This window comes from Myodes glareolus, chromosome 8 (assembly GCF_982192425.1).
Source record: "Myodes glareolus chromosome 8, mMyoGla1.1, whole genome shotgun sequence".
Taxonomy (NCBI): Eukaryota; Metazoa; Chordata; class Mammalia; order Rodentia; family Cricetidae; genus Myodes; species Myodes glareolus.
Genome location: NC_142033.1, coordinates 21777494 through 21804928, shown reverse-complemented (window position 1 = coordinate 21804928; position 27435 = coordinate 21777494). Strand labels below are relative to the sequence as shown.

The 27435-nt window shown below is 37.1% G+C and overlaps 1 protein-coding gene across 1 annotated transcript in view; it reads right to left on the bottom strand.

Moving 5' to 3' along the window:
- The window catches only part of LOC125408185 (transmembrane protease serine 11D), a 63595-nt gene extending 38410 nt beyond the window's left edge, over positions 1 to 25185 (bottom strand). Inside the window, exons 1-2 of the mRNA XM_087908933.1 lie at positions 25092 to 25185; positions 22776 to 22877 (exon numbers count right to left, since the gene is read on the bottom strand). Of these exons, the coding sequence (XP_087765059.1) occupies positions 22776 to 22783 (8 nt within the window). The 5' untranslated portion in view covers positions 22784 to 22877; positions 25092 to 25185. The remainder of the gene's footprint in view (positions 1 to 22775; positions 22878 to 25091) is intronic.
- Positions 25186 to 27435: the final 2250 nt, after the last annotated feature.

The following is a 27435-nucleotide window of genomic DNA, read 5'->3' as shown; positions in this document are numbered from 1 at the left end:
TGTTTTTGAAGTACTTTGGTAGAATAATAAAGTCATCTGAACTATGGTATAGAATTATTTTGTCTTTTACTACCAGTCAGTGTTCCTTGGGGTTTTTATTTGGTTGTGTTTTGAGAGAGGGTCTTACTATGTCTGGCTTGGAGCTGCCTGTGTAGACCAAGTTGGACCGAACACGTAGAAATCCACCTGTCACTGCTTCCCGAATGCTGGGAGTAAACATACGAACACAATGCCCATCCTACAATTGTTGTGCTTTTAAGATCAACCACTAAAGATTCTATAATATTGCAAGGCCTTCTAAGCTCCCAAACCTGGTGCTATCACAGCAATCCATCTTAACTAGGGGCATCACCAGGGTGTGCTGAGGAGAGACCACATTGAATGTGAAGGATGAAAGAGGAGAAAGGTGGGGGCGGGGGGGGGGGGGGTTGGGGATTAGAACAATAACTTCCTTCAAGATGTTACTGCAAGGTGTTACTTCACATTATTGCAAATGACAACATGGGCCAGGAAAGTAGTAGAAGTTGCCATGGTTCTCAACCTTCCTCATACTGCGACCCTTTAATCCAGTTCCTCATGTTGTGGTGATCCCAACCATAAAATTATTCTCGTTGCTGCCTCATAGCTGTAATTTTGTTACTGTTATGAATCATAATGTAAATATGTGATATACAGGATATGGGATCTCTAACCCTTGTGAAAGTGTCATTCTATCCCCCAAAAGGGTTGAGGACCACTAGATTAGAGCCTCTCCAACAACAGATGATGCAGGTGACTTATTTTTTTTTTATTTTCAACTTCATAAGCTGAAGTACAGGCCAACCAATTTGTATTAATATACTATCTCATTTTACAGTAGGAATATCACTTAGAACAATTTCATTCACTGTCTTCTTTTCTTCAGTAGAGTCATGGCTGTGGACACTGTCATGGGGAGATCACCAGGGCAGCTCCTTTTTCTGGTAGTCATTGTAATGCTCTGCTCTGTCTCTTTAAGAGACAAGGCATGCCCATTAGCTCCTCCCACCCCCGCTGAGACAGGCTGATCTTCAGCTTCCAGGCTGAGTTCCTTCTTTTTTCCGTCTCCCTCTTGAGGAGGCAGCTTCTGCCTCTCCCCAGTTCTCCCCCTCCACCCTTCTGCCTCTCCCCAGTTTTCCCCCTCCATCCTTCTGCCTCTCCCCAGTTCTCCCCCTCCACCCTTCTGCCTCTCCCCAGTTCTCCCCCTCCACCCTTTTGCCTCTCCCCAATTCTCCCCCTCCACCCTTCTGCTTCTCCCCAGTTCTCCCCCTCCACCCTTCTGCCTCTCCCTTTTCCATGTTGTTGCTTCTGATGCTCTAGACTCTAGAGGGGTTAGGCGTACTTCAGGGTTTTGTAAAATTTTTATATTATGAATATTTAGTGGACATTCAAGCTCCTGGGTGTATTTCATATTTTAAGTTCTTAACAGAACTGGGGTTCAATTATATTTGGCCAAATTCTAGTCTTTTTTTTTCTATTTGCTCTTGGACATTCTGAGGTGAGAAAGAAATAAATATTCTAAGTTGATCATTTGTTTCTTGACTTTAGGTTTCAAGAGAGGGTGGCCCTGCAGTGCCTGAATCATGTCCAGATAACAGATTCATAAATGGTTCTCTTCTCCTTGTTGCAATTTATTCTTTGTGTATTATGTGCTGTGGATGGAGCCAGTAACATTCTAGAAGATGGAAGTGGATGTAAATTTGCTAACCTGCATTTTTATTGACTAGATACATTATAAATTAAAAATATAGTCCTTATCAAACCCATAACTTAATAAGTGAGCTTTAATCCATCTTGTAGGAAGGATGTTACCCAAGAATAATGCAATAAAGAAATAAAAGATGTAGATTTTTCTTTCTAATCAATTCTACTCCATCTGGTTTATTTTGCTGTACTGGTGAAAGCAGGCTTTCTAGTCCAACAGGTGGGAGAAGGCTGGAATTTTGTCATTTACTAGCTCTTTGAGACTCAGTGGATTCACTTGTCCCCTCAGCACTGTCACCTCAGGAGGTCATGCCAGTTACAGCTTACAAAGGCCGCGGTACCATGTCTGGGGTGAAGTAAAAGGCAATCAAAAGCAAGGAGTAAGCTGAAGGCCAGCCAAGGCTGATTATTAAAAACCAAAGGTTGGGTATAGCAGAACATTTTCTTTTTAGATCAGTAGTGTTTAGTTTTACCCTAGATATCTGGGCTCTCGAGTCTCTGGTCTGTGGTTGTACAAACAATGTCCGGTATGGGTTCCTCCTCATGGACCGGATCTTAGACTGGCTAGCTACTCCCACCCATTCTGTGTCACCAGTGTCCTAGCATATTTTGCAGGTGGGGTAGATTGTAGGACAAAAGTTTTGTGGCCGGGTTGGTGCACATGTTTACTTTTCAGTACCCTGACGAATACCTTCCCTGGCTGAAGACACTAGAATACAGGGGTGAGGACTCCAGTGGCTTACCCAGTCATCATCAGAGAGGTTTCCTCTGGGAGCAGGTGGGTGCAGATGCAGAGACCCACAGCCAGACGCTTTGCGGAGAGAGTCTAAATCAGAGATCTCCATCAAATTCCTGCCCTCAGAGCTCATGAATTCCCATGGCAGAGGAGGCAGAATGATTGTAAGAGCCAGAGGGACAGAGGAGAACAAAGCCCTCCAAGTCAATCAAACAAAGTGTATATGAGCTGACAGCCATTGAAGCAGCAAGCACAGGGCCTACGTGGGTCTGTTCAGGTCCTCTGGACTCTTGACTGTGAGAACAAATGAGAAAGAGTTGACCTCTGACTCTTAGGCCTGCTCTTGGGACTCTTCCTCCTGTTAGGTTGCTGGGTCCAACTTTGATAAGATAGTTTAGTTTCATCTTTTATTTTTGTCATGTTTGATTGTTGTTGCTTAGAAGTCTGTTCTTTTCTTAATGAGAGACAGAAAGAGTGGCTCTGGTAGGGAGGAGAGGTAGGAAGAACCCGAGGAGAGTAGAGGGGTAGGAAACTATAATCAGAATGTACTGCATCTATTTTCAGTAAAAGAGAAAAAGAATACAGTAAAAATGTTTTTAAAAGAGAAAAGAAAATAAAAAACAAAGTTGGAGTCAGCACATGCCTTCGTTTAGAGGAGCCTCGCCTCCCATGGGAATGACTCTGGAGCCAACTTTGCCTTTAGTTCCCTGAAGACACCTTGAACGGAGAGACTGAGAAGCTCCACGAGACAGATGACTCAAGACACAAAGGGTGTGGAGCCTAAGTCACCTTAATCTCTCAAGCGACAATTACACAAGAATCGATTGTCCCAACCTGAATAAACAGCTGAGGAGGTATCTGTTATGTTCCTCAGAGGTAAATCTCGGTGTGCTGCTGATTATAAAGTTTATGGTAATTCCAGATGAATTTTAAGCTTCATAAACTTATAGAAATGATGTCACAGACATTGGCTTGAAGTTTGACTTATAATGTAGTTGAGGTCTGCGTCAGGAAAATTTTACTTTTAGTTCAGAATCTTGACCAGCAAGATTTTCAACACTTGCACTTAAACCAGAAAGCAAATATTCAGTTGTAACATGATTACCATGATGGCCCAGTTTCCTTTCCCCTAGTTAGCTGCCTTTGTGTCAGGCATCACATGTGGACTGCTAGCTTTCACAACAGTTTCATGAAGTCACTAACCTAGTCTGAACCTAAGGAAAGTAATGCTGAGGAAGTAAATTCTTCTTGATCAAGTGTAGCAGAGCAGGAAATGGAAACCAGGAAGGCTTTAGTGAAATAACACAAACTTCTTTACATTTATGTCCTGAGTCACCAACACTTCAGAGGACAGAGAAGTGCTGGGTTTCTTGTCTCTTGTGATCTCACTTTGAGAAAAACAAGGATAACCAGATCTCTAGCTAGCATTTCAAATATCTAGAGTCTTGTCTTACACGTGGTATATATGTATCTTATTGTATAGGAAATGTGCAATAAAGGAATTGATTTAATTTTCATTTGAAAAATAGGTCTTAATATATTATGTGGAAACATTAACTTCTGCCATTGATACATAGATATATATATAATATTTTGCTATGGACTAATAAATTTGATAATTCATATTATCTGCAAGAATGGAAACATACTTATTAGATCAAATATGAATAATGTGAATACTGAACATTTTAACACTCTTACGTGCATTTTAGATGTCAGTTATGATGTTGGCAATGATTTGGGTCACAGTCATTTTCTGATACATAATTTTTATCATGATCTCACTACATGTTACAGAATTAGCAAACAACCAATAGAATATTCCTATGATAGTCTCCTAAACCTACAGATCTCTCTGTATTTTGCACCATTGTTTTCAGTTGCTCACTGAATAGCTTATGGATGTTCCACAATCACCTAAATGAACAGTTCATAACCCCTTTCCCCGACACACAGTGTTTCTCATGTTGGCAAACATTATTACCTACATTATGCACTCAGAAGTTAGCTTCACTTTATCCTTTTCAGTTATGGCTCAATACAAAAGGTAATCAATCAATCCATACTCTACTGCCTAAGTCTTTTCCTTTGTAATCTCTATATCTCAGCTCTGACTTGACAATTGCCTCATTGGTGATACTTGAAATACCTTTCAACTGGTCTCCTTGATTTTGTAACTAATCAAATGTTTAATTAGCAAGATTTAGGGACAGCTTACAATGTTCTAGTGATTGCTTTAGGTGCTGGGCACCCAGTAAACGAAACAAAATGAACACACTAACTGCAATGGGCTAAATGTTACTGTTCTTTTAAAATTCATGTATTGGACTCCTATCCTTCAAGATCATGTGGCATTTTAAGGTAGAGTTGGTGAACGTGGTTAGGATATGAAGAGAATTAACTCACTGATGGGATCAATGTCCTGATAGGAGAGATTGCATGAATCTCTCAAGGCTATGGTAGGAAATTTGACTTCCATAACTCAAAAACAAAAACAAAAACAAAAACAAAACAGTCCTTTAATAGATACAAATCTTGTACTTTGATATGGACTTCCCAGTCTCTAGAAATTGAGAAATAAATTTTTGTTGTTTCTAAGCGACCTCTTCTATACCACTCTTTGATAGCTGCCTTCATTGAATAAGATCCCACCTGGTGATTGGGTGAGAGTGGCAGACATGACAAAGGTAAATGTGTAAAACAAAGGATAAAGCAGGAAGTGGAGAGATGAGTCTGTATGAGGTCCTGAAAAGTTAGAGTGGTGGCCAGGAAAGACCTACCAAAGAGATGCTATGTGAATGAAGATGAAAAAAGTGCTAAATTGTCTAGTGGACCACTAGAAGGCAACAGAAGAATGATACCGTTAGAAAGGATGGGGGTCCCTGAACCTGGGTGCCCTTTGTTTATTTTTAGGGAGAGCAAGGAGGGAGGATCAATGGTCATGTGTACTGAGAGGCTGAGGAAAAGGGACAGATAGTATAAGCAGATAAATTTAGAGATATTGAAATGAAGGATCATGACAGAGACAAGCCTTTTGGGTCTGGGCACATAAAGGTCTCCATCTGAGTGAGGCAGGTATTTGAGGTATCGAGAACAAAAACCTCAGATCTGTTTTTTTTAGTAGGACCTCTTGTTCCTCTTAGGGGTGTAATAGGTCTGAGATGCAGTGGGAGAGGATTTAGGTTATCCAGCATTCAAGGTGAAAGATAATTGTGTCTTAGATGGGATGGTGAGTGGCTGTGGCATGGTCAGAGTCTAGCTCTTTTCAATTTTGAGTCTAGAGAATTTGGGGATGATTTTTCTGAAAGGTCAGATTTAAGTTGAATATAGAATTTTTTTTTCTTTCCAATCAATGCCTGAAAAGACTTTTAGGGATTTTTTTTTAAAAAAAAACCTTCCTTTTTCATCCCTCCTTTGAAATATACCTGTCTTTAACCTAGCATTTGAACTTTTTTGTGACATTTAAGATACATGGAGGTCATCCTTGCCATTTCACCTTCTGTGACACCCTCACCTGCCTGCATCACTTCAGCCAGACTCGGTGTCTCTACAAGACACCTTTTTGATTTGTATCCCAGTTGCCTGCCTGATTTATCCTTAAGATAATTCACACATCATCCTGCCCTGTTGGGTGGTTCTCCTCTTGCCCCACTGCTACTCCTCCTTTAATCTCATAAGACTCGGTATGTTTTTCTCCTTCCCTTTTACAAGTTCACACATTAAAGGCATTTCTGTCAGTCTCCACTTCCAGGATTCTTGCTCATGGAAGGTATCCCTGACTGTTCTTTCTTTGTCTATGTTCTATGGCTAGCACAGGACCATGGAATTAACACAGACATTCTTAATGGAAAAATCAACAAATGACTCTACAAAGGATATTAAAAATAATAGTTTGGGAATACTTTTAAAAATTAAAGTGCACATCATCTGTTCTAGCTTTGAACGCTGAAGAGTATAAATTTATAAATGAGGGGACAACTTTCCCAACTATTAAATGCTCACCATGTGCCTGTGCAGTCCTGGCCTTTCCTACATCGTCTCATTTAATCCTCATAAAAAATGTGCTTTATGGATGTGGAAATAGCGGCTTAGGGATTAAGTTACTCAGCTGGTAAGTGACAGAGCTGTCATACAAATCCGGGTTTGTCAAGTTTAGTTTGCCAAGGTCTACATCAGATGGGAGGAGAGTTTCTGCTAATTATATGTTGTTACCAACACGCATCACACTTGTTACCCCTATTGTTGACACTAGAAGGTGGAAGCCAAACACACTTTGCAGACCTTCTCTTATAGAATAAACAAATAAAATTGTGTATAGTTCCTCTTGGAATTGTGAAGAATAGAGGAGATTTGTCTGGATGATCATACTTTATTTTAGTCAGTCTCAATTCCTGCAATGGGTGCTAGCCAATGAAGTGGTTTAGCTTTTCCCTTTTTTTAAGTTAAAAGAAAATGCTTTGTTTAAGCAAAGTCTCATTTGGGAACCCAATACTTTAAGACAAATCAAAACTGAGAAACCTCTTTGTGAAAATGAGATCCCTGTTTTGCTAGCTGAGCTCTTTCATTTCTTCTTTGTTTTATTTCCCTTGATAACCTTAAGTAAAAAGAATACTCTGTAAAAGGGAAGAAGACCACATTCCTCTGAACTGTGTAATTTGATGGCAGCCAGACCTGGAGTCATAGCTTGTTGAATATATTTACTTAATAGGGAATTCTCAGTTCATATGGAAGGAAGAATTCTATACTTGAATGACATGGAGGCCCAAAGAGACCAAAGGTCAGAGTGTTTGGGACTTGTTTTTAGTTCATTCAAAGTTATTGTGCTTCTAAGAGCTCCCACCAAGTTGTAAATCAGAGTTCTGCTCTCTCAAGGTGTGGCTAGCTGCCAGACCTTGTGCTCCTGAAATAGGGAAGTAGTTGGTTCCTACCTAAAACAGAAGTCTAAGGATCCAACAGTAGTTCCAGTTTCCTTTATGGAAATAACTTGGGATTCCACCCAGGGAGTGGTTTGCCTACACAGTGTTTGGTCTAGGGCCTGAGTCTAGAACATGAATGGTGAATGTAGCCTGTGACTTTCAGTTTGTATGTTAATGCGGTCTTTTGTTTTACTCCTACTTTTTTAGGGTCAGGTGTATATTAACCAGTTGGAAATTAAACATGGGTGAATTTTCAGTACTCACTGAAAAATTTCCTCCCGATACTATTCTATATGTTCCTGTTTTATTATTTTCATTCGTGTCTCCATATTCTTTACTATATTTCTAAATTCCCATGCCTCTACTCTAGAAGAGGGTATTTTTGTTAAGGCTGGCCCTCCGACAGAATGAAAACATCCATATCACTCTGTGTTAAAGTCTCTTAGTATCTTTTAATGATTTATACTCTTATTTCTTTTTATCTTGAGTTGCATTTAAATTCATTTATTTTTCTTGATGATGTAAGCTGCTCTATACAACTTAAACATACAGAACACAAACATACAGATGCAGGAAGTGTGAGGGCCTACATATTTTGGGATAACCAGGAAAAGACAACTCCTTAAACAGGTGTCCTTTAAGCTGGATGTGGCTTCGCTCTGAGGTGGCCAGCTTGCAGCTGGCTTCACTTTATCCCTCATCTTCCACTGGAAAGCCACACATTTTGTACACTGTTCCAACTGCACAGTTACACATAGCAATGGAGAACACTGTTCAAAATGCACAGCTAGATAGCAATGAAGGAGTGTCCTGCAGTTGCTACTGGGAGGATTAACCTTCCCATAAAGATACAAAAGACTAACCTGTATATGTGTTTGTGTGTGTTCACTTATGTGTGTGTGTACACACATATGTGTAGGGGATGAAGCCTGGAGGAGGTCAAGGAAAGGCGAGTTGTTGATGACTAACGCATACTTGCTGCCTGTGAATCTAGGAAATTGAGTCCTGCTGCCTCATAGGCTGGTTATTGGATACATGGAATTCAGTGTATGATCACAAAAGACAAATTGCTTTACTCCTAGGAGGGAAATAAGTGCCTTTTATTTGATGCACAGGACACACTTACTATGTAGTTCTTGTTTTGCATGAATTATTTTTGTGTTCTGGAAGGTTCTTTGGCATGCTCCTCCACATTATAATATCATTATTGTTTTATTATATGATAGAAATGTGTTCCAAGGTACTTTGTAACAGTTAAGAAAATATTTTTGTTGCATCCTAATTAAAGAAAAGTGTGTGTGTGCGTTGCATGTGTATTATCATCTGATGTATGTGTGCAGGTACACACACCCATTAGTGCACATGTGGAGGTCAGAGGAGGGCTTCAGGTGCTTCCCTCTATCACTCTGCAATGCCTTTCATTGAACCTGCACCATAGCATTTTTACTACGCTAGCCAGCATTCACTTGTCTTCCCCTCCAGCACTGAAGTACTTGTGGCCATGCCTGCCTTTAAATAGGTGCTAGAGATTTGAACTCAGATTCTCTTGTTTTCACAGCAAGCCCTTACCCACAGAGCTATCTCCTTAGCTCTGCATTCTTCATTTTGAGGGATTTACCCTCGGCTTATAAAATAATTATTAAATAAAGCCATATTGTAAATTATGCCCACCACAGTGAGCCTAGGCTGAGATGGTCTTGGAACAGAAAATATCTTTTATGCCTTCTTATCTTGGAGTTAAGGCTTAAGCTTGGAAAAAGAGTATGGGAATCCAAATCTGACTACATTAAAAATAATTTGATTAAAAATATAAATTCTGTGATATAAACGTCTAGATGGAAGTGGCCAGTAACACATACTAACAATGTTCATTTATGATAGTGTATGTATAAAACCTAGGCAGCCAGGAATTAATATTTAAAAACACAGCACCATGGTCCCATTTTGCACATGGGACTAGAATTTTAGTGATCCGTGATCCAGGATAAATGAAACTTTACTGTGACCAATAGAAATGAAGGAACTGTGAAGTTTGGTTGGAGATTTTACTAGCAAATGCTAATTCTTCATATAACTTATAATGATGAATGAAAATAAACTAAATGTTCATGCTCAGTGCTTAGGTATGTGGTTGTTTAAACAGTGGAACGAAGGACCACACCTACGTCTTTAGACCGTCAGTCAGTAAGGGATTATCTCATGCACTTAGGGCATAATATAATGAGCCTAAGGTAAATGTTTAATTTTGTATAGATTTTTCACCCCCTAGTTCTTAGCTATAGGCTGGACACTCATTCCTATTTGTTTTATGCAAATAGGTGCTATTTTGTAGTAATTTTTCCTCGCCACCAAAAATAAATGGGGGAGGAGGCTGGATAAAAAGAAATGGAAAGAAATACTGAATTAAGTGAGATGTTCTGGGAACAAAGCTAGGTCACCGATATTCTATACTGTTCACTCCACTAAAGGCATCCTGTTGAATGCCACATGCTTTTCTTGTTTTATTTTGCATGTTTTAATACCTCTAGTTTCTCCAACAATAAATCTGTTGATGTAATTCTGTTTATCAGGTATCTTGGAAAGCTCTGGGTATTTGTCTTGACATGCTTTTCCCTCTTAATTCTTAGTTCTCTGGAGAGTCACTACCTCCATGAGTTTCTGATACAGCCCTGCATTTTCTTTAATTCTGATGTGATTTCCTACTTCACTTTTCTGTTCTGCTTTAGCCCTCTGGGCATCCTGGGTAGGCATACTAGGCACTGCTTAGCTTGGGGACTTTGACCTTCACTTTACCCAGAGCACGCTTGCCTTCTTTAAGACAGTAATCATTTGACATCTCAATAAGATCTGCGTAACCACCCTACTTAAAATTGTAGTTTACTATTCTGCAGAGAACCGAGGCTCACTGCTGCCTATACAATTTGCTTATTTCATTGTGTGCCTCCTTATACTGTTTTAGACATTCCTTAAAGGCGGGGGTACGCTTTCTAATTTCCTACTAACTCATGAATAATGCCTTTATTTAAGAAGACAACATCCCATTGCTCTGTTTTTTCTTCTCCTTTTGAAGTGTCCTTTAAAGTTAAAAATCTAGTAAATTGTTTAGTTACATCCCCATTCCCCCTCTAAAAAGCAAAAGCAAAATACAACCCCACAAACCAGGTGGCAGACTAAATCTCTAGACAACATTCAAAGTGGAGGAGGTTAAAAATAAAGATAACAAAGACAAAACAGGTCTCCAAGGCCAGTTAAGGGAACCCAGCTATGTATCAGCTCATCAGCAACTGAGATGTAGGCTGACTCCAGAGACTGGAACACATCCTAAGAACCCCATTCAGACTACAGCTTGTCCTTTTCTTGTTTCTGATGAAGGGATAGGATTCATTCCTTGTTAATTCTATGACAAAATACTTACAATAAGTGGTCTTATTTACAACGGACTAGGCAGACATTGCTTTAAAGAGAGAAGGAAAGACCTAACATCCACTTCTTGGCAAGAAGACATAGTTCAGTTTTATTTGTAGTAAAACAACAACAAAAATAAAACAAAAACTTTGATGTATAGCAGGGAAAAGGCAGCTGCGGAACTGACCTGTGCTGGAACTGTCTGTAGTGAGGACCAGGCTGGGCTGCCACAACCATGTGCAAATGTGTTTGTCGATTGTCCTCTAGCAGTGACAATTACAAACACAGCAGCATGACCCGCAGGTGAACAATCAATCCTTCTAGACCTACAGTGCCAGGCATGGGCTTCCTTCTCCAGTACAGCAGTATTTAAGGTTTTTTAAATATCTTAAGGAGCTTTCTCCTCACTCACATTGGCAACAGTCTTGCAGGTGATATCACAAACCTTTGATGTCTAAAGAGGTGGCAGCAGAATAAGTTGAAAACGTGTTCCTTAGTCAACTTTCATGACTTCTGGGTCCCAAATAGGTATATTACTAGTCTGCTTTTCTTTGTTCCCAACACCACCAGGGGGAAGAGGAGGGACATCCTTGTGAGCGCTGTGTCACTTGAATGCCTTTTTAATTTTCATAAGAATTATTGTATCTGGTGGTAAAAGAACAGGTTCTTTATCTCCTTCATCATCCATTCCAAAATCTAACCGGATAGTAACAGCTGTAGATTGTCGATTTCTGCATCAACTTCAAATGTCTCTTCATCGCTCAACAATTTTATTGAAGGCATGCATTCTATTTCAAGACCATGAACCCATGGTTGATGGATGCAGTGTAGCATCCACAGCACAAGAAAAAGGCGAGGTCACTTGCTCTGGTTTGTAATATTCAGTCTGCTCAAGAAGGGTTCAGAAAGATCTAAGGAACAATTCACTTCTGGTATTGAAAGATGGTTTAGGAATACCACATATATCAAGGATACATCTTCATTGAGGAATTTGTTTTATTTTACATATGTGAGTGTTTTGCTTGTGGTGGTCAGAGGAGGACATCAGATCCCCTAGAACCACCACCATGAGAGCTCTGGAATCTGAACCTGGGTCCTCCAAAGGAGCAACAAGTTCTCTCTTAAACACCAAGTTATCTTTCTAGCCCCAACCATGGAATTTTGATATAATAATAATACAGAGATGAGGGGCCATTGTAGCATTCATATATTAGCATATCAATAGAGCCATGGTATTGTTCTGTCCCCTTTCTGGTGATAATAAACTGGAAGACAAGATATTCCTTGGATGTGAAAGGCTTAGTCAAAGAAACATAAAAATTCTTCCTCTTGAAATCAGAGTTATGGTGCAGTTTTCTTATTTTAAATAAAATTATTGTTCCCTCCTCTGTTTCTGTTTAGGAAAGGGCAGGTCTTCCATGAGTCTGATACAGTTATTTAAGCATCATCTGTGAAATAAAAATGTCCAGATACTTGTTTGTGACTTTGTTATTTATGATATTTTAGACTAAGGAGAAATATGTCACCTGTCTATCTGTCTATCTAACTATCATGTTGTGACTTATGCCTCACCCAGCAGATGGTTTATCTGGGAAGATGTTATGGACTACTGAAGAATATTGACGGACATAGCTCCATAAGGTTTTCCAAGCTGCCTCTCATTCAACATGTGGTATATTTTATTGTAGAGTCATTCTTATATTTGTTCATAGAAGGTATCTAAAGACTACTTGCTATTTCAGTGACAAGTCAATTAATGATTTTAAGATCTGTTTTTTTCTTATTGCTCTATTGCAATGTGCATTTGTTTTTCTCAGAAGGCTATTTTTGATTGGAATATGGTGCATAAACGGTGGGTCCTTGTGTCCATAGGTGATACCACAAATCTTCTGTATGCAAATGGACATAGTATTACTATGATAAAGGGGCTGTACCTTTAAACAAAGCTTGCTTAGGTGATCTGAAAGCAACATTGCCAACAGAAATAGAACTTTAAGATGCTGGTATTTCATTTAGATGTATCTAGAAGTCATATATATCATTGCATTGTATGTGAGTGTGGTATGTGTATTTGTGCTCACTTGTATGGGTGAAAATAAGTTGGGGTGTATGCATATGTATGGAAAATCAAAACCAGCTTTGCGTGACTTTCTCTATAACTCTACATCTTACATATAGAGTCAGTCTTTCAAGGAACCTGAAGTTTCGGAGTTCTTGCTGGTCTAGCTGGTCCACTTGTCCTGGGCATAGCATGTCTCTGCTTGCTATGGTGGAATACTGTCAGCCCCTGTGCCAACCAGGCTTTCACTTGGGCACTGGGAACCAGATGTCTGAAGCTGACGCTTATTTGGCAAACGCTTAGCCACTGAGCCACCTCCTCCGCTGCAGTTATTATGCGTTCTTAATGTGATAGAAGCAATGACCTCATCTTCTCTATTGTTGTCAAAGAACTTGTTCTAATGTTTAGAAAGAGCTGACACAGGCTGGCTTATGTCCGGATTGCTTAGTCGGAGAGAGCAAAGCATATACTCTAGAGGGCACTGTTGTACAATGTTAGTATTGTATTTCTGAACTCTAGGAAGTATAGCCTTGATAAACACATGACGCCTGCCAAGTTTCATAGCAAATAATAACTACTTGATTGAAGATTTGTTCCTTGGTTGTTTCCAAAGATATCTCAAGCAGTATTTCTTTCTATATGGATTTAGTTTTTAAATAGACAAGTCTTATTTTCTGCTTATTTTTATTTTTAGAAAGATGTTCTCTCACCTTCACAGATATCAATGTCATCTTCTGTCAAATGCTGTTTGGAAATTATGAGTATTCATAATGTGATATTTACTTACCAAAATGATTCTTTTGAAAATGAATATATTGAATACTTTTGGGATAGAATACTTTTGGAATAAAACTTCTGAAATTTGATTTTGGTAAGAGTTACATATACAAAGCTGTATTAGAGACCAAAGAATTGCAAACACACACACACACACACACACACACACACGTACGTATAAATACTATTCAAATTTACCTTTTAACTATTGTTGAAAATTACAATAATAAAAATTTCAAGGTTTCTGTAAGTAATTAACAACAAAGGTGGACTGAACGTCAGGAACCCTTCAGTTCAGCACTCAATGCCAGCTGGCGGCAGGTAACAGCTCTATGAGAGATAGTAAATCAGGGAGGGAGGGCAATTTGTTACACAGAACAGTGAAAGCATCAGCGATTAGGAATGATTGTCTTCTTACACAATGTAAAGCTCTTAACTCGTAGGATAATGGTCCTCCCACTCACTTGCAGTTTCTTTTACTGGGTGGAGTTACAAACAGTTCATTAGAGAATGCTCATGAACCCAGTAAGACCTCCAAAGGTGCACGTAATTCCCTCACCTGTCACATGCCAGAATGGAGAAAACACTGTAGAGAATCAAAGACAAACAATGGCACCCAGGCTGCTGATGGCAGAACGGCTGCCGTCCTGTGACTATTCCTCGACTCCATTTCTTGCTTCCCTCCTGAGTCTGAATTGATGAGACAGGTTTGTTCTCAAGCTTATCTGAGCACATAAACATTTATATCAGAAGGACCTAGCATTTTAAACATGCACAGTGTTCTTAAAGCTTAGGAAAGCTCTACTTTAAATACTTATTGACTTGCCAAAGGGAGGAGAGAAAAACACTGCACCTGGCTTAGAGGACATGTTTATTCAGATCTAAATACATAAGGGTTTTTTTTTCTTGCTTTACATCTCTATTTCTATATTAGAGACTTTGGCAGCTATTTTAAAACTGTCATTTTGAATGACTCTTACTAAATTTTAATGTATATTTAAATTATCTGCTAAAATGCATAATTTAAGTTAGTGGCTCTGGATGTAAGACTCTTTATTTCCAAATTATTTACAAAACTTCCAAATTATGTACAAGTATTGCTTTTTTCATTGCAATTAATTTTTATTTTAATTAATTAACAAATGGCAGACTTCTATACATACAAACATAATCGTTTTAAAATAATTTTTCTTTTTATTAATTTTTATTGAGATATACATATTTCTCTGTATTACATTATTTTAAGAGCGGTTTTTGAAACCATTAGGCTACAGAAGTTCAAAAATAGAATAAAGAGAATTTTATTGATACCCATGAGTTCTCTGTCTCTTAAAGTCAACCATTAGCCAACCTTCTACTTTTGGATAACTACAAAATGTTCAAAGTCTTACTTTATTGCTCCACTAAAATATGCTAACCCTAATATACAGCGATGCATAATTTAATTTTTACAGAAAGCAAAGGTAAAAAGAAGGTGTGTTTATGTCCAGGTCATAGTGATGAGATTTGTATTATTTTCCATCCATTACTGTCTCTACAATATGTATCAAAGAGATGAGGAATTGGTACTCTGAATGGGTACAGGGCAATGGTAATATTGCTGCAAATGTGTGTATTCTCCAATGATTAACTTGATTTCTATATATAGACCTAAATATTAAGATGTTCTTGATAATTGTCAAAATGATAATCTTGCTTAATTTGAATATAAGGATATATTGCAGACACTTAAAATTCATTAAAAAACGTGGGGGTCAGGAATGGAGAGGTGGTAAGTGAAATGCTATGAATGCAGAAAAAAATAGATCATTACATGTATAAGTTTTAGTTATGAAAATTCATGGACAAAGAGCTTGAAGTACACATAATATTTTAAAATATATTGGGTATAATACATCAAGGGAGATGGTAGAAATGTATTGGCACCATTCTTACAGAACATCTGACCAATACTTAGTACATATAACTTAGGGGGGGAGATAAATGGAGGAATTCCCATTTGTATTTGTCATGGTTAATTTTGTTTAATTATTCTATCCAGTAGGTGGCCACTGTTCTCATAGACAGAACTAAATGGTCACTTATAGTGAATCATCGACCATGCCTAAGATTAGCTATTTCAAATGCTTTTGAGTAATATTTACTTTCATGAATGGATTTTTAAGCATCATCTTGTATTGTTTCCAGAAGCAGAGGAAAGAACTGGGCTTCTCTGGATCATTTTCTCATGAAGATTCTGTTCATAACAAAATGAGCAGAATCCCATGGTTTATGCAGCAAAGGTTCTGAGGCCTTTGCAAAAGGTGTCCTTTCTCGGCGCTTATGAGAGATGCTGTGTGATGTTCCTTTATCCTGGGAAGCAGTTTTCATGGGGTCTTGGTGAAAAACTATGATCAGTACATCTGCTTGGCACATAGAGAATCACTTTTATGGGTTTCATTTTTCTTCCTCATCATTTAAACAAAGAATTTCTGAGGTTTCTGATGAAAATCGTATTTGTTTCTCACTTCATTCCTTTGCATTGAAGGAACTTCCTCAGTTCCATGACCTTTCTATGAAGTAGATGCTTTCATCTCTAGGACAGGCTCCCCAGCTTTGTCAACACTACAGTTCCAACAGGAGCATATAATAAGAGTGAGGGAGAAGAATCCGCTGAAACGTATTTTATTTATAATTCCAACTTTGTATGCTAATTAAACAAGGAAAACATGTCTGTCTGTCTGCTCACATGCCAGTTACTAGTCTTTCCCTCTCTTCAACTGTCCTGTACTAGACTGTAAGCTTGATCGGGGCTGGAGGAAGGTAATTACAGTACTTAAGAACCTAGACTGAGTCTGAGCTAACTAGATTCACATGCAGCTTTTGTCATTTACCTGTTCTGTGAATGTAGGAAGTCTGTAACCTTTTAATTTCCTTATCTGTCAAGTAGAGACAATGAGGCTGAACCTCAAGTTATATAAAGATAAAGGAGTTACAATTTTGCTAAGAAACTAAAGTAGACAGTATTTGGTTCTTGGTTGGCCCTGTAGTAGGGTTTAGGATATTAAAACAAAAAGCCAAACAACAACAACAACAAATGCAGGACTGGCTGGTTTGTTTTCTACCACCTCAATCTGTATTTTTACTAAGTGAGTCTGTGATGGAGGCAAAGACTCATCCACTCTGCCTTTATGCCACATTTTCTAATAGTGAATGGAAAAAGAGGTATCATAGGGACACCATATTCAAACAGCCTTAGAAATCCGAAACTGAAGTCGACTCTGTGCTCCTCTCTTCATGAGAGTCCTTTGCACTCTGCTGTTCAGCGTAGACTGAGAATGAAAGGTTCACAAAGCTGTCGTTCTCTAAAATACCCTCTTCTTTCTCCTTCTATTTCTTTCTGAATCTTTTAAATACCCTTTGCTAGTTGCTTCATCTTTACTTACTTAGTGTTGTTTCATGCTATTTTTATTTTTCTCTAGTTGATCTAATTCAGACAGTTTTAAAAGCCAATCATGTGTATAAGAGCAGAAGGATCTTGGAAACTGCAAATTCTCCTCTTAAGCATCCACCCACTTTCATACAATCTGATTGTGCTGCTCAAAAAAATCTACAAACAGGATTCAGATAGATAAGGATAACCAAAGGTTGTATTTTACAAAAGACTGACCTAGCCATAATTTTTTAACTGTAATGTCCAACCGTAACCGTCACACATCTCCACTTGGCATTTGGCATTCAGTATTTCCAAGATGAAGTATTCAACATATTCTTTCTAACTCTCACAACCTTCTCTTCCCCTCTTCAAAATAAACATTTCCTCAAATTTTTTTCTTACTGAATGATACCAATATCAACCAAGTTACTCATGTGGAGACTCTGATAGTCAAATGCGAGATTCCTCTCACCCTTGGCTTCAGGTTGATGTCCAGACTGATTCGCCCTACTCATTCACTTTCTAGTTACAGTTTTACTTCCACTCCCACCACATTCACCCTTTGTCATTTTCTTGAATACTGAATCAGCCTTCAGCTGGGCTCCATTCACCAAGAGAGTCATTAAACAAGGATCTTCTCTACAGGGAATCAGAGTTCTCTGTGTATACTGTCTTGGTCCAGGTGTCTATTGCTGTGAAGAGACACCATGGCCATGGCAACTCTTATAAAGGAAAACATTTAATTGGGTGGCTTATAGTTTCAGAGGTTTAGTCCATTATCATCATGGTGGGGCATGGCAGTGTGCAGACTGACATGGGCTGGAGAAGGAGCCAAGAATGGAGAAGGAGTTGCATCTTGATCTGAAGGCTTCAGGAAGTGAACTATCTCACTGGTGTAGCTTGAGCATAGGAGACCTCAAAGCCCACCTGCACAGTGACACACTTCCTCCAACATGACCACACTTTCTAATAGTGTCACTCTCTTTGGGAGTCATTTAATTTCAAACCACCACATATGCTAACACTAGCAGAATAACGTCCCGATTCACAAATCTTTGCTAGTTTTATATTTCTCTTTGGATATAACCCCAAATCCTTAATATTACCTGAAGAGAACAGTGAAATCTCTTCTGTATGCATGTAAGTTTCTGCTTAAATAACTCTTCTTCAGGAAAGTTTTCCACAAATATGTAAATTGATATAATTTTCATGACAATACACATTTTAGCATCTTCTTACTAACAAAAATTAAAATAAAAATTCTCGGTCACTAATATTTTAGTTATTAGGATTGGCATTTTTGGTAAATACTGCCTCGTATTGCTGAAACTTCCACAATGCATGTTTCACAGTTGCTTCTATTAATCTTAACTTATCAAAGCCCTTATTTTTTTTCTTGTGACATTACTATAATTAGAATAGGACAGTGGTATTTAATTTTTTAGTGATTATTCTTCCAATAAATAATGCAAGAACAGGGCTTAGGTCTTTACATTATACTTATGTATATCTAGTATCTAACTGTTTCTCAAATGAAGTAGGTACTCAAAAGAACAGACTTACGTTCAACTGATGAGTATATAAAGTATAATATAGCAAATAATAAGACAAATACTACAAAGGGGTCATTATATAAGACAGTTAAGTATGGATTTTTTGCCAAATGCACTAAAACTTACTTTTAATAAAAAAAACCTATTTTGCTTTTCAAGAAATGATTATGGTTCCACAGACCACTAATTGCCTTCAAGACTACCAGTTTACACAGTATAAAAACCACAGGACAGTGCCACACAGAAAGTATAACTAGGGAAGAGAAGAACTAGTCCTCCAAAGCACTCTGAATTTGGAAGACAGGACAATGAGAAATGATGTGGATTAGTAGGATCAGAAAGAAACTAATGGACTAAATTAACTAATTTAGAAACTCAATGGACATCACATACGGAGGCGGTAATGAACTGCTCTGGAGGGATTATAAGTAAGATATACATGAAGATTGATATCATACCTTGCAAAGTAGATGATCATGAAAAAATAACAAAGAGCTATTTTAGAAGTATGTTAATGAGAAATCATTTGTAATGGGATAAAAGAATTTGCAAATGGAAGCATACAGGCGGTGTCACAGATAATTAACTTGCACAAATATGCCCTGAAAGAACTCACATGCATTTGTACCACAGAACCTGTTCAGGAATGCTCAGAGTGGACACATCAGTTGTAGGACACATATACAATGTAATCCTTATAACAATGACCATGGATACACTATTACAGACTTTGCAAGACAATTTTTTATCACATTTTATGCATTGCATGCAGATAGAACTTATGTTTTTATGGATATGCCCCCAATGGTGGAAAACCATGAAGAAAATGAAGGGCATTAAGTTAGCATCCACAGACAGCAGGGGAAGGTGAAGAGAGGAAGCTGGAGGACATGGTATATTTGTAGAAGTGACCAAAAGATTTTTTAAATAAATATTTGAATACACATACATTCATTTTTCAAAATGTCCATGTCTTTGAGAAACATTATTTTGCACATTAAAATTATTAATTATTTAATCTTTTCTAATTTTAAAAGAATTCAATATAAGTAAATTCATTTATTATCTAACCCAAGACATAACTACATAATAAGTGTCTTGTACCAGCATTCAGAACAGAAAACCACTAACATCTTGCCACTTTAGCTTTTTTTTTTCATGAAAGAAATAAGATATTACAGGTAAAATTTCTTTGTTGTTTCATTCAGTCTGGCTTCTTGTTCCCACCCTGTAGTGAACCATGTATAATAGACTTAATGTCTTTTTTGTTTGTAAGACCATTGCATACTTGCATTATTCATGAATAATATACAATAAACGTTTTGTTACTTTTTAAGTAAGCCAAACAGTGACAATTATATTGCTATTATGTAGCCTTTCTGAGGTATTGTTTCTTTGAATCATTCTCCTATCCTAAAAAAAATGTTCAAATGCCTTTCTAGGTTTTTGATATATACTATTAGTACATTATCATTGTGTGTGCTCATCTTTAATTCGACATTATATGTGTTATAGTTCAAAATGATATCTTTCATAACAAATACTAAAAAGCAAAAATAATGATAGAAAGAAATTAAGATAGATGCATATATCTATAAAAATTTTTGGAGATTTTTGCTACTAAGGGGATGAGATGAGAACTATGAGATTTGTTCAAAACAGAAATGTTGGAGGAGAGAAGGATTTTTTTTTTAAATTGAAGTTAGTTCTGTATGTCTTTATACTGATGATAGGTATTCCAGCAGAGGATGATGCTTGTTTGTCACAATTCCTTAAAATGTGAAAGTTAAACAGATTTACTCTAGAGGAACCAACCACAGACTTTATGGGTTACAGAGCAACTTAAGTTCCAGGTTAAAAAAAATGAAATTTTAAAGAACTACCTTGGGAGTGGTTTCTGGTGGTCAAATTTACAACAGACATGAAATAATTTGCTATGAGATATGTAATCCTGGATACTGAATCGGAGATGATGTTTCTGTGTCTCATAATGACATCACCACTTCCCCATCCCATCCCAACATTAGATAGGCTCCATGATTACACAGACATATTGGTGCCTATCTGCTTAATTTTCATACATCAATATACCCTCTGCCTAATGATTCATAGGTTTAAGCATGGATGTTGCAAGCCAAAACAACAATTCAGAAAGCAGAGTGGAAACAATAGATAAGATACAAAACACATTTTGGGGGTCCTGAGGCATTCTATTTTCAATTTATCTCATGTTCTTTCAGGATCTTATTAGAATGTAAGTCATCTGATTAACTTTGTCATGTCTCCTTATTCAGCTCATTGTATCATAAATAGTAACAAAAGAGAAGAAAAATGGAAATATGGTTTATTAGGAAAGAATGGGTTCTGCCAAGACTTGTCTGTCCATCGGATGCTTATTTACTTTAAATCTTTCTATAAACTCTGCTCTGATTATCGATTTCTAAACCTTCATCCTGTTTTCTAAACTTCATCTTTATATTGTGATTTTTTATGCTTATCTGGTGGGTATGAATACTCTGGGTAGATCTATGAAATTCTGGAAAACCACAGAACTTAAACAAATAGCAATTATTTTATAAAATAGCTGTTTAAGTTCTAGGGCCTGTATGAGGATTTCTGCCCTCAGAGACAAGAACATGAACAAAGACAGGGACAAATCATGTGTGCAGCCTTCAGGAGATGGCAGCTTGGATGAAATCTGAGAGTGTAATTTGTATAGGAGAGCAAACAAATCTGCCAAGAAAGCCCATTGTCAAACAGAAATATTTCATAACTACCTGAAGATACATCTAAATTTAGGTAAAAATTTCATAGAATTATTTTAAAAGTACAAAAATAAAAGTATATGAAAGTATAAAAAGATAAAAATCTGTTCCATTTGTCCACCTTACTTGATGCCCTGATCTCTAAGAGAATTTGGAAGAATTGGGCATTTGGAATTTAATAAAAGAAGTCCCTAGGCCATTTGAATACTTTCCCCAACCCTATACCCTGGAAGTTCTAAACTTTACTCAGGCTGATGGAATGTACTTTCCAAAGTATGCTTTCTAAAATTTCAGAATTTCATCAATTTTACATAATTATTGATTGTAGAAATTTCATGTTAATAAAAAAGAAAAAATGATTACAGTAGATACAGCTTGTTTAACAAATAAAATGTCGTCAAAAGTACAATCTTTGGAAACCAAAATTTCAAGAGAAATGTGAAACAATTTATTTTTAAGTTTGAGAAATAGGCTGCTACCTATTTCCCACTTGTCTATAGGTATACTCAGATAGATTTAATCATACATGAGTTTTGTTATTAAATATGGTTTGATTTTTAATTCTTCTATTTCTGGTGTTCTGAAATTAGCAAAACTCCACTGCACTTACACCTAAACAGTATTCTTGCCTTAACTGATCCTCTTTTAGGATAGCCTTCCAGGTAGGGTCTTTTCTCCAACGCTGATAGAAAAGCCATATGTACAATATATACATTCATGCAATGATTTTCATTATGTTAACTAAGTTGTTAACTTGGTATTAAGTTCATTAACTAAGTTTGTCAATTAAGTAATGTCAGAAGGTAGGTTGTGAGATGATTTGCTTTACGTGTAAAAGTTTATGAAAATAAGTTTTCATCAACCAAAAGGAAAATTGAAGCAATGACAGTTTTCTTAAGTAGCAACAATACTTACTAAAAATAGAAATAGCATTATTGCACAAAATAAAGAGAAATCTTGCCTTTGCTTTCTTAGAAAGAACCTTAGGATTCATGTCACATTTAATAGCAGGTGATGACACCAGTAGAAATGAAAACATTTAATTTTCAAAAAGTTCTCAAACAACAGAGCAAGCTTTTTTTTTTACTGACTATGTTTTAATAATCACAGTTCAGTTTTTGAAAAATGAAACTTGACAAATAAAATACTTTCTTCTTTAAAGAGAATGTAGTAACAGTACTTCATTTTCTTAGGCTTATTTATTTGGTTTGAAAAAAGTCCCCCCAACAGAGAAACAACCAAGAATGTTACCTAAACAAAACCAGTCATGTTACTTAAACAATCTCCAACAGTTACACTAAAGTTTTCAGAGAAGTGACTGTAATTGCTTTATATAACCTAAATTTCTTAAACATTTATGTACTTCCCATGCTTTAAGACACAGCAAAACTTGTAAAGAAAGCTACAGAGGCAAAAGCTGATCTTACCTAAACATCTCACTCCTGAATAATGGCAAGGTCCTTTCTTCTGTGTGTCCAGTTGCTTTGAGATTCTCACTCAACTGAGTGACTCTTTCGTGCTGTGTGTTCCTGAAGCCAAAGGAGGAAATCCCATGTAATTAAATCCTAACTCGTAAAACAAGTCTGAAAGAAACAACTTGAACCAATAGTATGACTTGTGGACCAGAATCAGAGACCGGGAAACCTCACAAATCAGAAACAATTCCATTTATCCTGGTAAGTTATCAATAAACAGGACTACAGGTGGCAGGTATTTTCACAATCCTGTGGCCACTGCTTGTCACAGTTGTCTTTATTCTACAGGATGCACCACTTCTGCTTCTTATCATAAGTTCACTCCTCAGTACAGAAAACCAAGAGTTAGCAGAAAATACTTCCCATGCATTGACAGGCACCCCCCCCTGAATATGCTTTTCTATATGATAAGATATTTTTCCCTCTTAATGTGTAAAACAGAGATACAGAGAAAGGCTCGAGCAGACAGGACACATGGTTATGGGATAAGTGAGCATAAACCTTGAAATTAAAACATACCTACTCTTATTCTAATTCTTGTCTTCTGAAAAAAACATCTTAGCCCAATGATACTAGAAGATAATCAGTGGAAAAGGAGAGTGTGCATGAGTGGAGAATTAGGGGAAGAATGGAAGATTAGAAGTAGTTCTTGTAGGCAGGAGCAGAACCTGAGAAAATACAGAGGCAAGAATAGTATGGAAAAGGCATTTCTGTCTAATATGTTGGTCAAGTCGAATGGCTACACTGGGATTACTTTCTAGGAAATAATGAATGCTGAAGAATGGAAATAGAATATAATCAGACTGCTATTAAAATTTGAATTCAGGCCTTAGCCTTTTCAGTAACTAATTGTGTGATTTGAGGGGGAAAAGCTGGTCTAGGGTATAAGTCACTGGTAGAATACTTACTTCGTGTGCATGAGGTACTAGGTTCAGTCGTTAGTACTAAACAAGAAAAAGACAAAAACAAAACGTACTCCTCCCTGACTTTCTATGTGTTCATGAGGTATGGAAAGCTGAAGAGGTTCTTAGACAAGGCTTTTGACTTTGTCTTATTCGTAATTGGTAGGCAATGGCCAATGCATTTACCACAGGGCTTCAATCTAACAAGTGATTTAGTAACAGTTTTTAACACAGAGTGTACAATTTAGAGAACATTGCCAGGACTAAGTGGTTCCCTTACTCTTCATAAACTCGTCTTTAGACCTTATGCCTGATTCTACACTTAGGCTTTTGACTTAAATGAATAAAATACATTTTAAAAATTAAACATATTACCTAAAATTTTCATTTACATGCTAACTTCAAATTATTCATTTATAGATCTCTTCAACACATTTGAATAGTATCGTAGCATAAAAATTTATATTGTATTTTAATGTCATTACATGATAGTATTCTGATTCCTAATTCTTAGATAGAGTATCTTATATTCCTAACTTGTTTTAATACAATTCAAACTCAACAAATAGTACCTACAATTTACAGCTACTGACAATATAATGTCTATGTTATAAAAGATGAATTGCAATACCTTGAGTGTATTCATCATTAAATTTTTTCTAACGTGGAATGTTTTGAGTGTTTTCTACTTTTTATCTATTTCAGATGATTCTTTCAATGCTACCTTCACGAACATAGTATTTCTATTTTACTTGGATAATGATTTCAACTTAAAAGACATTGAGAAGTCATATTGGACAAATGAGTGGAAATACTGTCTTTGAATTAACAGTTATCCTCCTGTCTCAGCCTCTAGAATTTGGACAACTATCTTCTATTTTCATTTACAACAATTTCTCCTATAAGGCAGTTCAACTCCTACGTCTTTGAATTAGTAAAGTATTTATCAATAGGTTTTTTTTTTTATCAAATGGGTGCTTATTTAACACAAACTGTTTGATTGATATCTTGCTATACTAACATACATTTACTGCTGTTATTGGTTACACCTGTCGCAAGAGAACTTGAAAATGAATCAAGGGAGTGGCATTGGGAAAACTGTATTCAGTCTGAAAGTGACTTCCTGCATGCTTACAATGAGCTCAATACAGAAAGGGAGGTGGAGCTGAAATTTTGGCTGGTGAGATCAAGTAATGGTTCATAATAGGAACTAGTTTCAAAGGTGTTGACTTTTAATCTTCAGATCCACAGGGAGTGGCAGGATAAACCTTGGCCTATTCTATTCTTTTGGGATAGTCTTATTCTTAACCAAAAAGAATAGGGAATGTAGAATTGTATTATACACAAGGCATCAGAATTAACTCACCATTGGTTGTGGTTTTAGTGCTGCAGTTGTATAATTCCCAAGGCAACCTGCCAGGTTGATCGACACAGCCTTCGCTGAGCTTGAAGATGGACCTGCATAAGAGATATTGACACTGGCATTTTTGCCTGATGAGTGTGAAAGAGAGAGGTTGTAGCTAAAAGAGTTCCTCTAAGTCACTTACTCTTAGCTTTGGAATATTTATCGGCTAATATCTATTGTGTTGGCTTAGACAGAAGGATGACTCATTCAGTGGAGCTCATCAAAACAAAATGAGTAAAAATCAAAAGAAACTCAGCAGCAACCTGAAGCTGATGATCTAAGAAGGTGTGGACCAATACTGTTTCCCTTTGTTTTGGAGTTTATTTCTTCATCTAGTTCAGGGAAATACAGGCATATGACTATGGGTGTTCATGTATTTGTCATAATCACCTTTACAGAGCTATTGTAATGATAGAAAAGTAATTGCAAAAGAAAAGAAAACAGACAAATAAAAAACAAAAGGGATTAAAAAACAGAAAATAAAAATAGAGATAATACAACTTCCACACTTAAGGCTCAACAATCATTGCCAAAGAGGGTTGTAAACATGTAAGAGCTAGAGAATCAGGAAGTTTGCTGTGAGATTGCGTCTCCTAGAGATGTCAGAAGCTCCAACATGGCCACCTAAATACAAGCTAGACAATGATGACACTAATAAACATGTTATGGATGTGGAGAAATCTTATGAGACCTTAACCATACATACACAAAGGACTACAGACAACTAAGAAATGCTGAGAGTGGGCAAAATTGTCTTCCCCAAGGAAGAACACACCAGTTGCTTAGCCATATCAAATGGTCAGCCCTGAAAGCATACATACAAATAAAATCCTGCAAACTGAGAAGACTATATTTAGGAATACATTTGTGTGCACACATATACATATGTTTATATATATATATATATATATATATATATATATCAACAATGAATAACTAAAGAAGCCATAAATTGGTATAACAAAGAAGATTATATGGGAAGGTTTAGAGGGTGGAAAGGGAATGGGGAAATGAGGTAACTAGATTGTTATCTCCAAAAATGTGAAAGAAATATTTATAAATAAAAGTAGCGGATGTACTCACCCAAAGAAAGTTATAAAATGATATTTAACTACAAATACTTTCATTCATTATAAATATTAGCTTAAACTGGGTTTAAGTTGCAAGTGGCCCTCCTCACACGTCCACAGTATTTTGATTGAAGCCATTCTTATCCTTAAAGAATCCATACAAGCATGACTAAAGAAACACACTCCTTACACCCTGGTGTGACTGTCATGCTGACAGTCAACGATTCTCTTACATGTTCTCATGATGCTACTTTTAACCAGGTTTTCACAGTTAGTTCTGAAAGAAGCATCTTAGAGATAGACTTTTTTAAAAAAAAAAACTTGTTAAAGGCAAAGAATCTATCATTTATCCTTTTCGAGTCCTCCCCTTAAGCTGCACACTACTTTTCTCCTGTAAAAGTTGTAATGGTTAATCTTGAGTGAACTTGATGAAACTTAAAATCACCCAGGAGACATATTTCTGGGTGTGTCTATGAGCCTGTTTCCAATGAGGTTTAACTGAAGTGGGGAGATTTACCAGGAAGGTCGGCAGTACCATTCCACACACTGGGACTTCAGAGCAAATAAAGAGAGGGAACAAGCGGAGAGCCAACATTTGCTTCTCTCTGCTCCTGCCTACTGATACAATATTACTTGTCGCTAGACCATTGCCACTACAGGTAGAGGCACTCACTGTCATGCCTCCCCACATGGATGGATCATGTCCTCAAACTATGAGCTAAAACAAAACCTTCTTTCTTTAAATTCCTTTTCTCTAGTATCTGATTAGAGCAGTGGAAAATGGCACTGAGTGGGACCATTGCTGTGATAAACTTGATCACTTTTAAATTTTGAAACAGGTTTCCTTTGTGGGGGGGTGTTTATGAGAGAGTTTGGGGTTATGGGCTAGAGAAGCCAGATTGTCCTAAGCAGAGAATAATTGGGCCGTTCTAACTGGTGCTTTGAAGAGCAGAATGCCAAGAGAAATATGGAAAATGGGAACCCAACTCATGAGTTTTCAGAAGAGAACGAAGATTCTTTAAGGAACCGTGTTGAGGTTCTTTCATGCTATATTCTAGAAAGAATCTGAGAGGGCAGACTATGAAGTAGAAAGTTATGAAAAATGCACAGTTTGGTGAAGAAAGGACTATCAGCAAATTAAAAGTTGCAGACAAGGGTGGTGCTGAAAAAATAGTTGCAATTGTTAAATAGATCAGCTCTCTCTCTCTTTTTTAAATCTTTTTATTTTACATCCT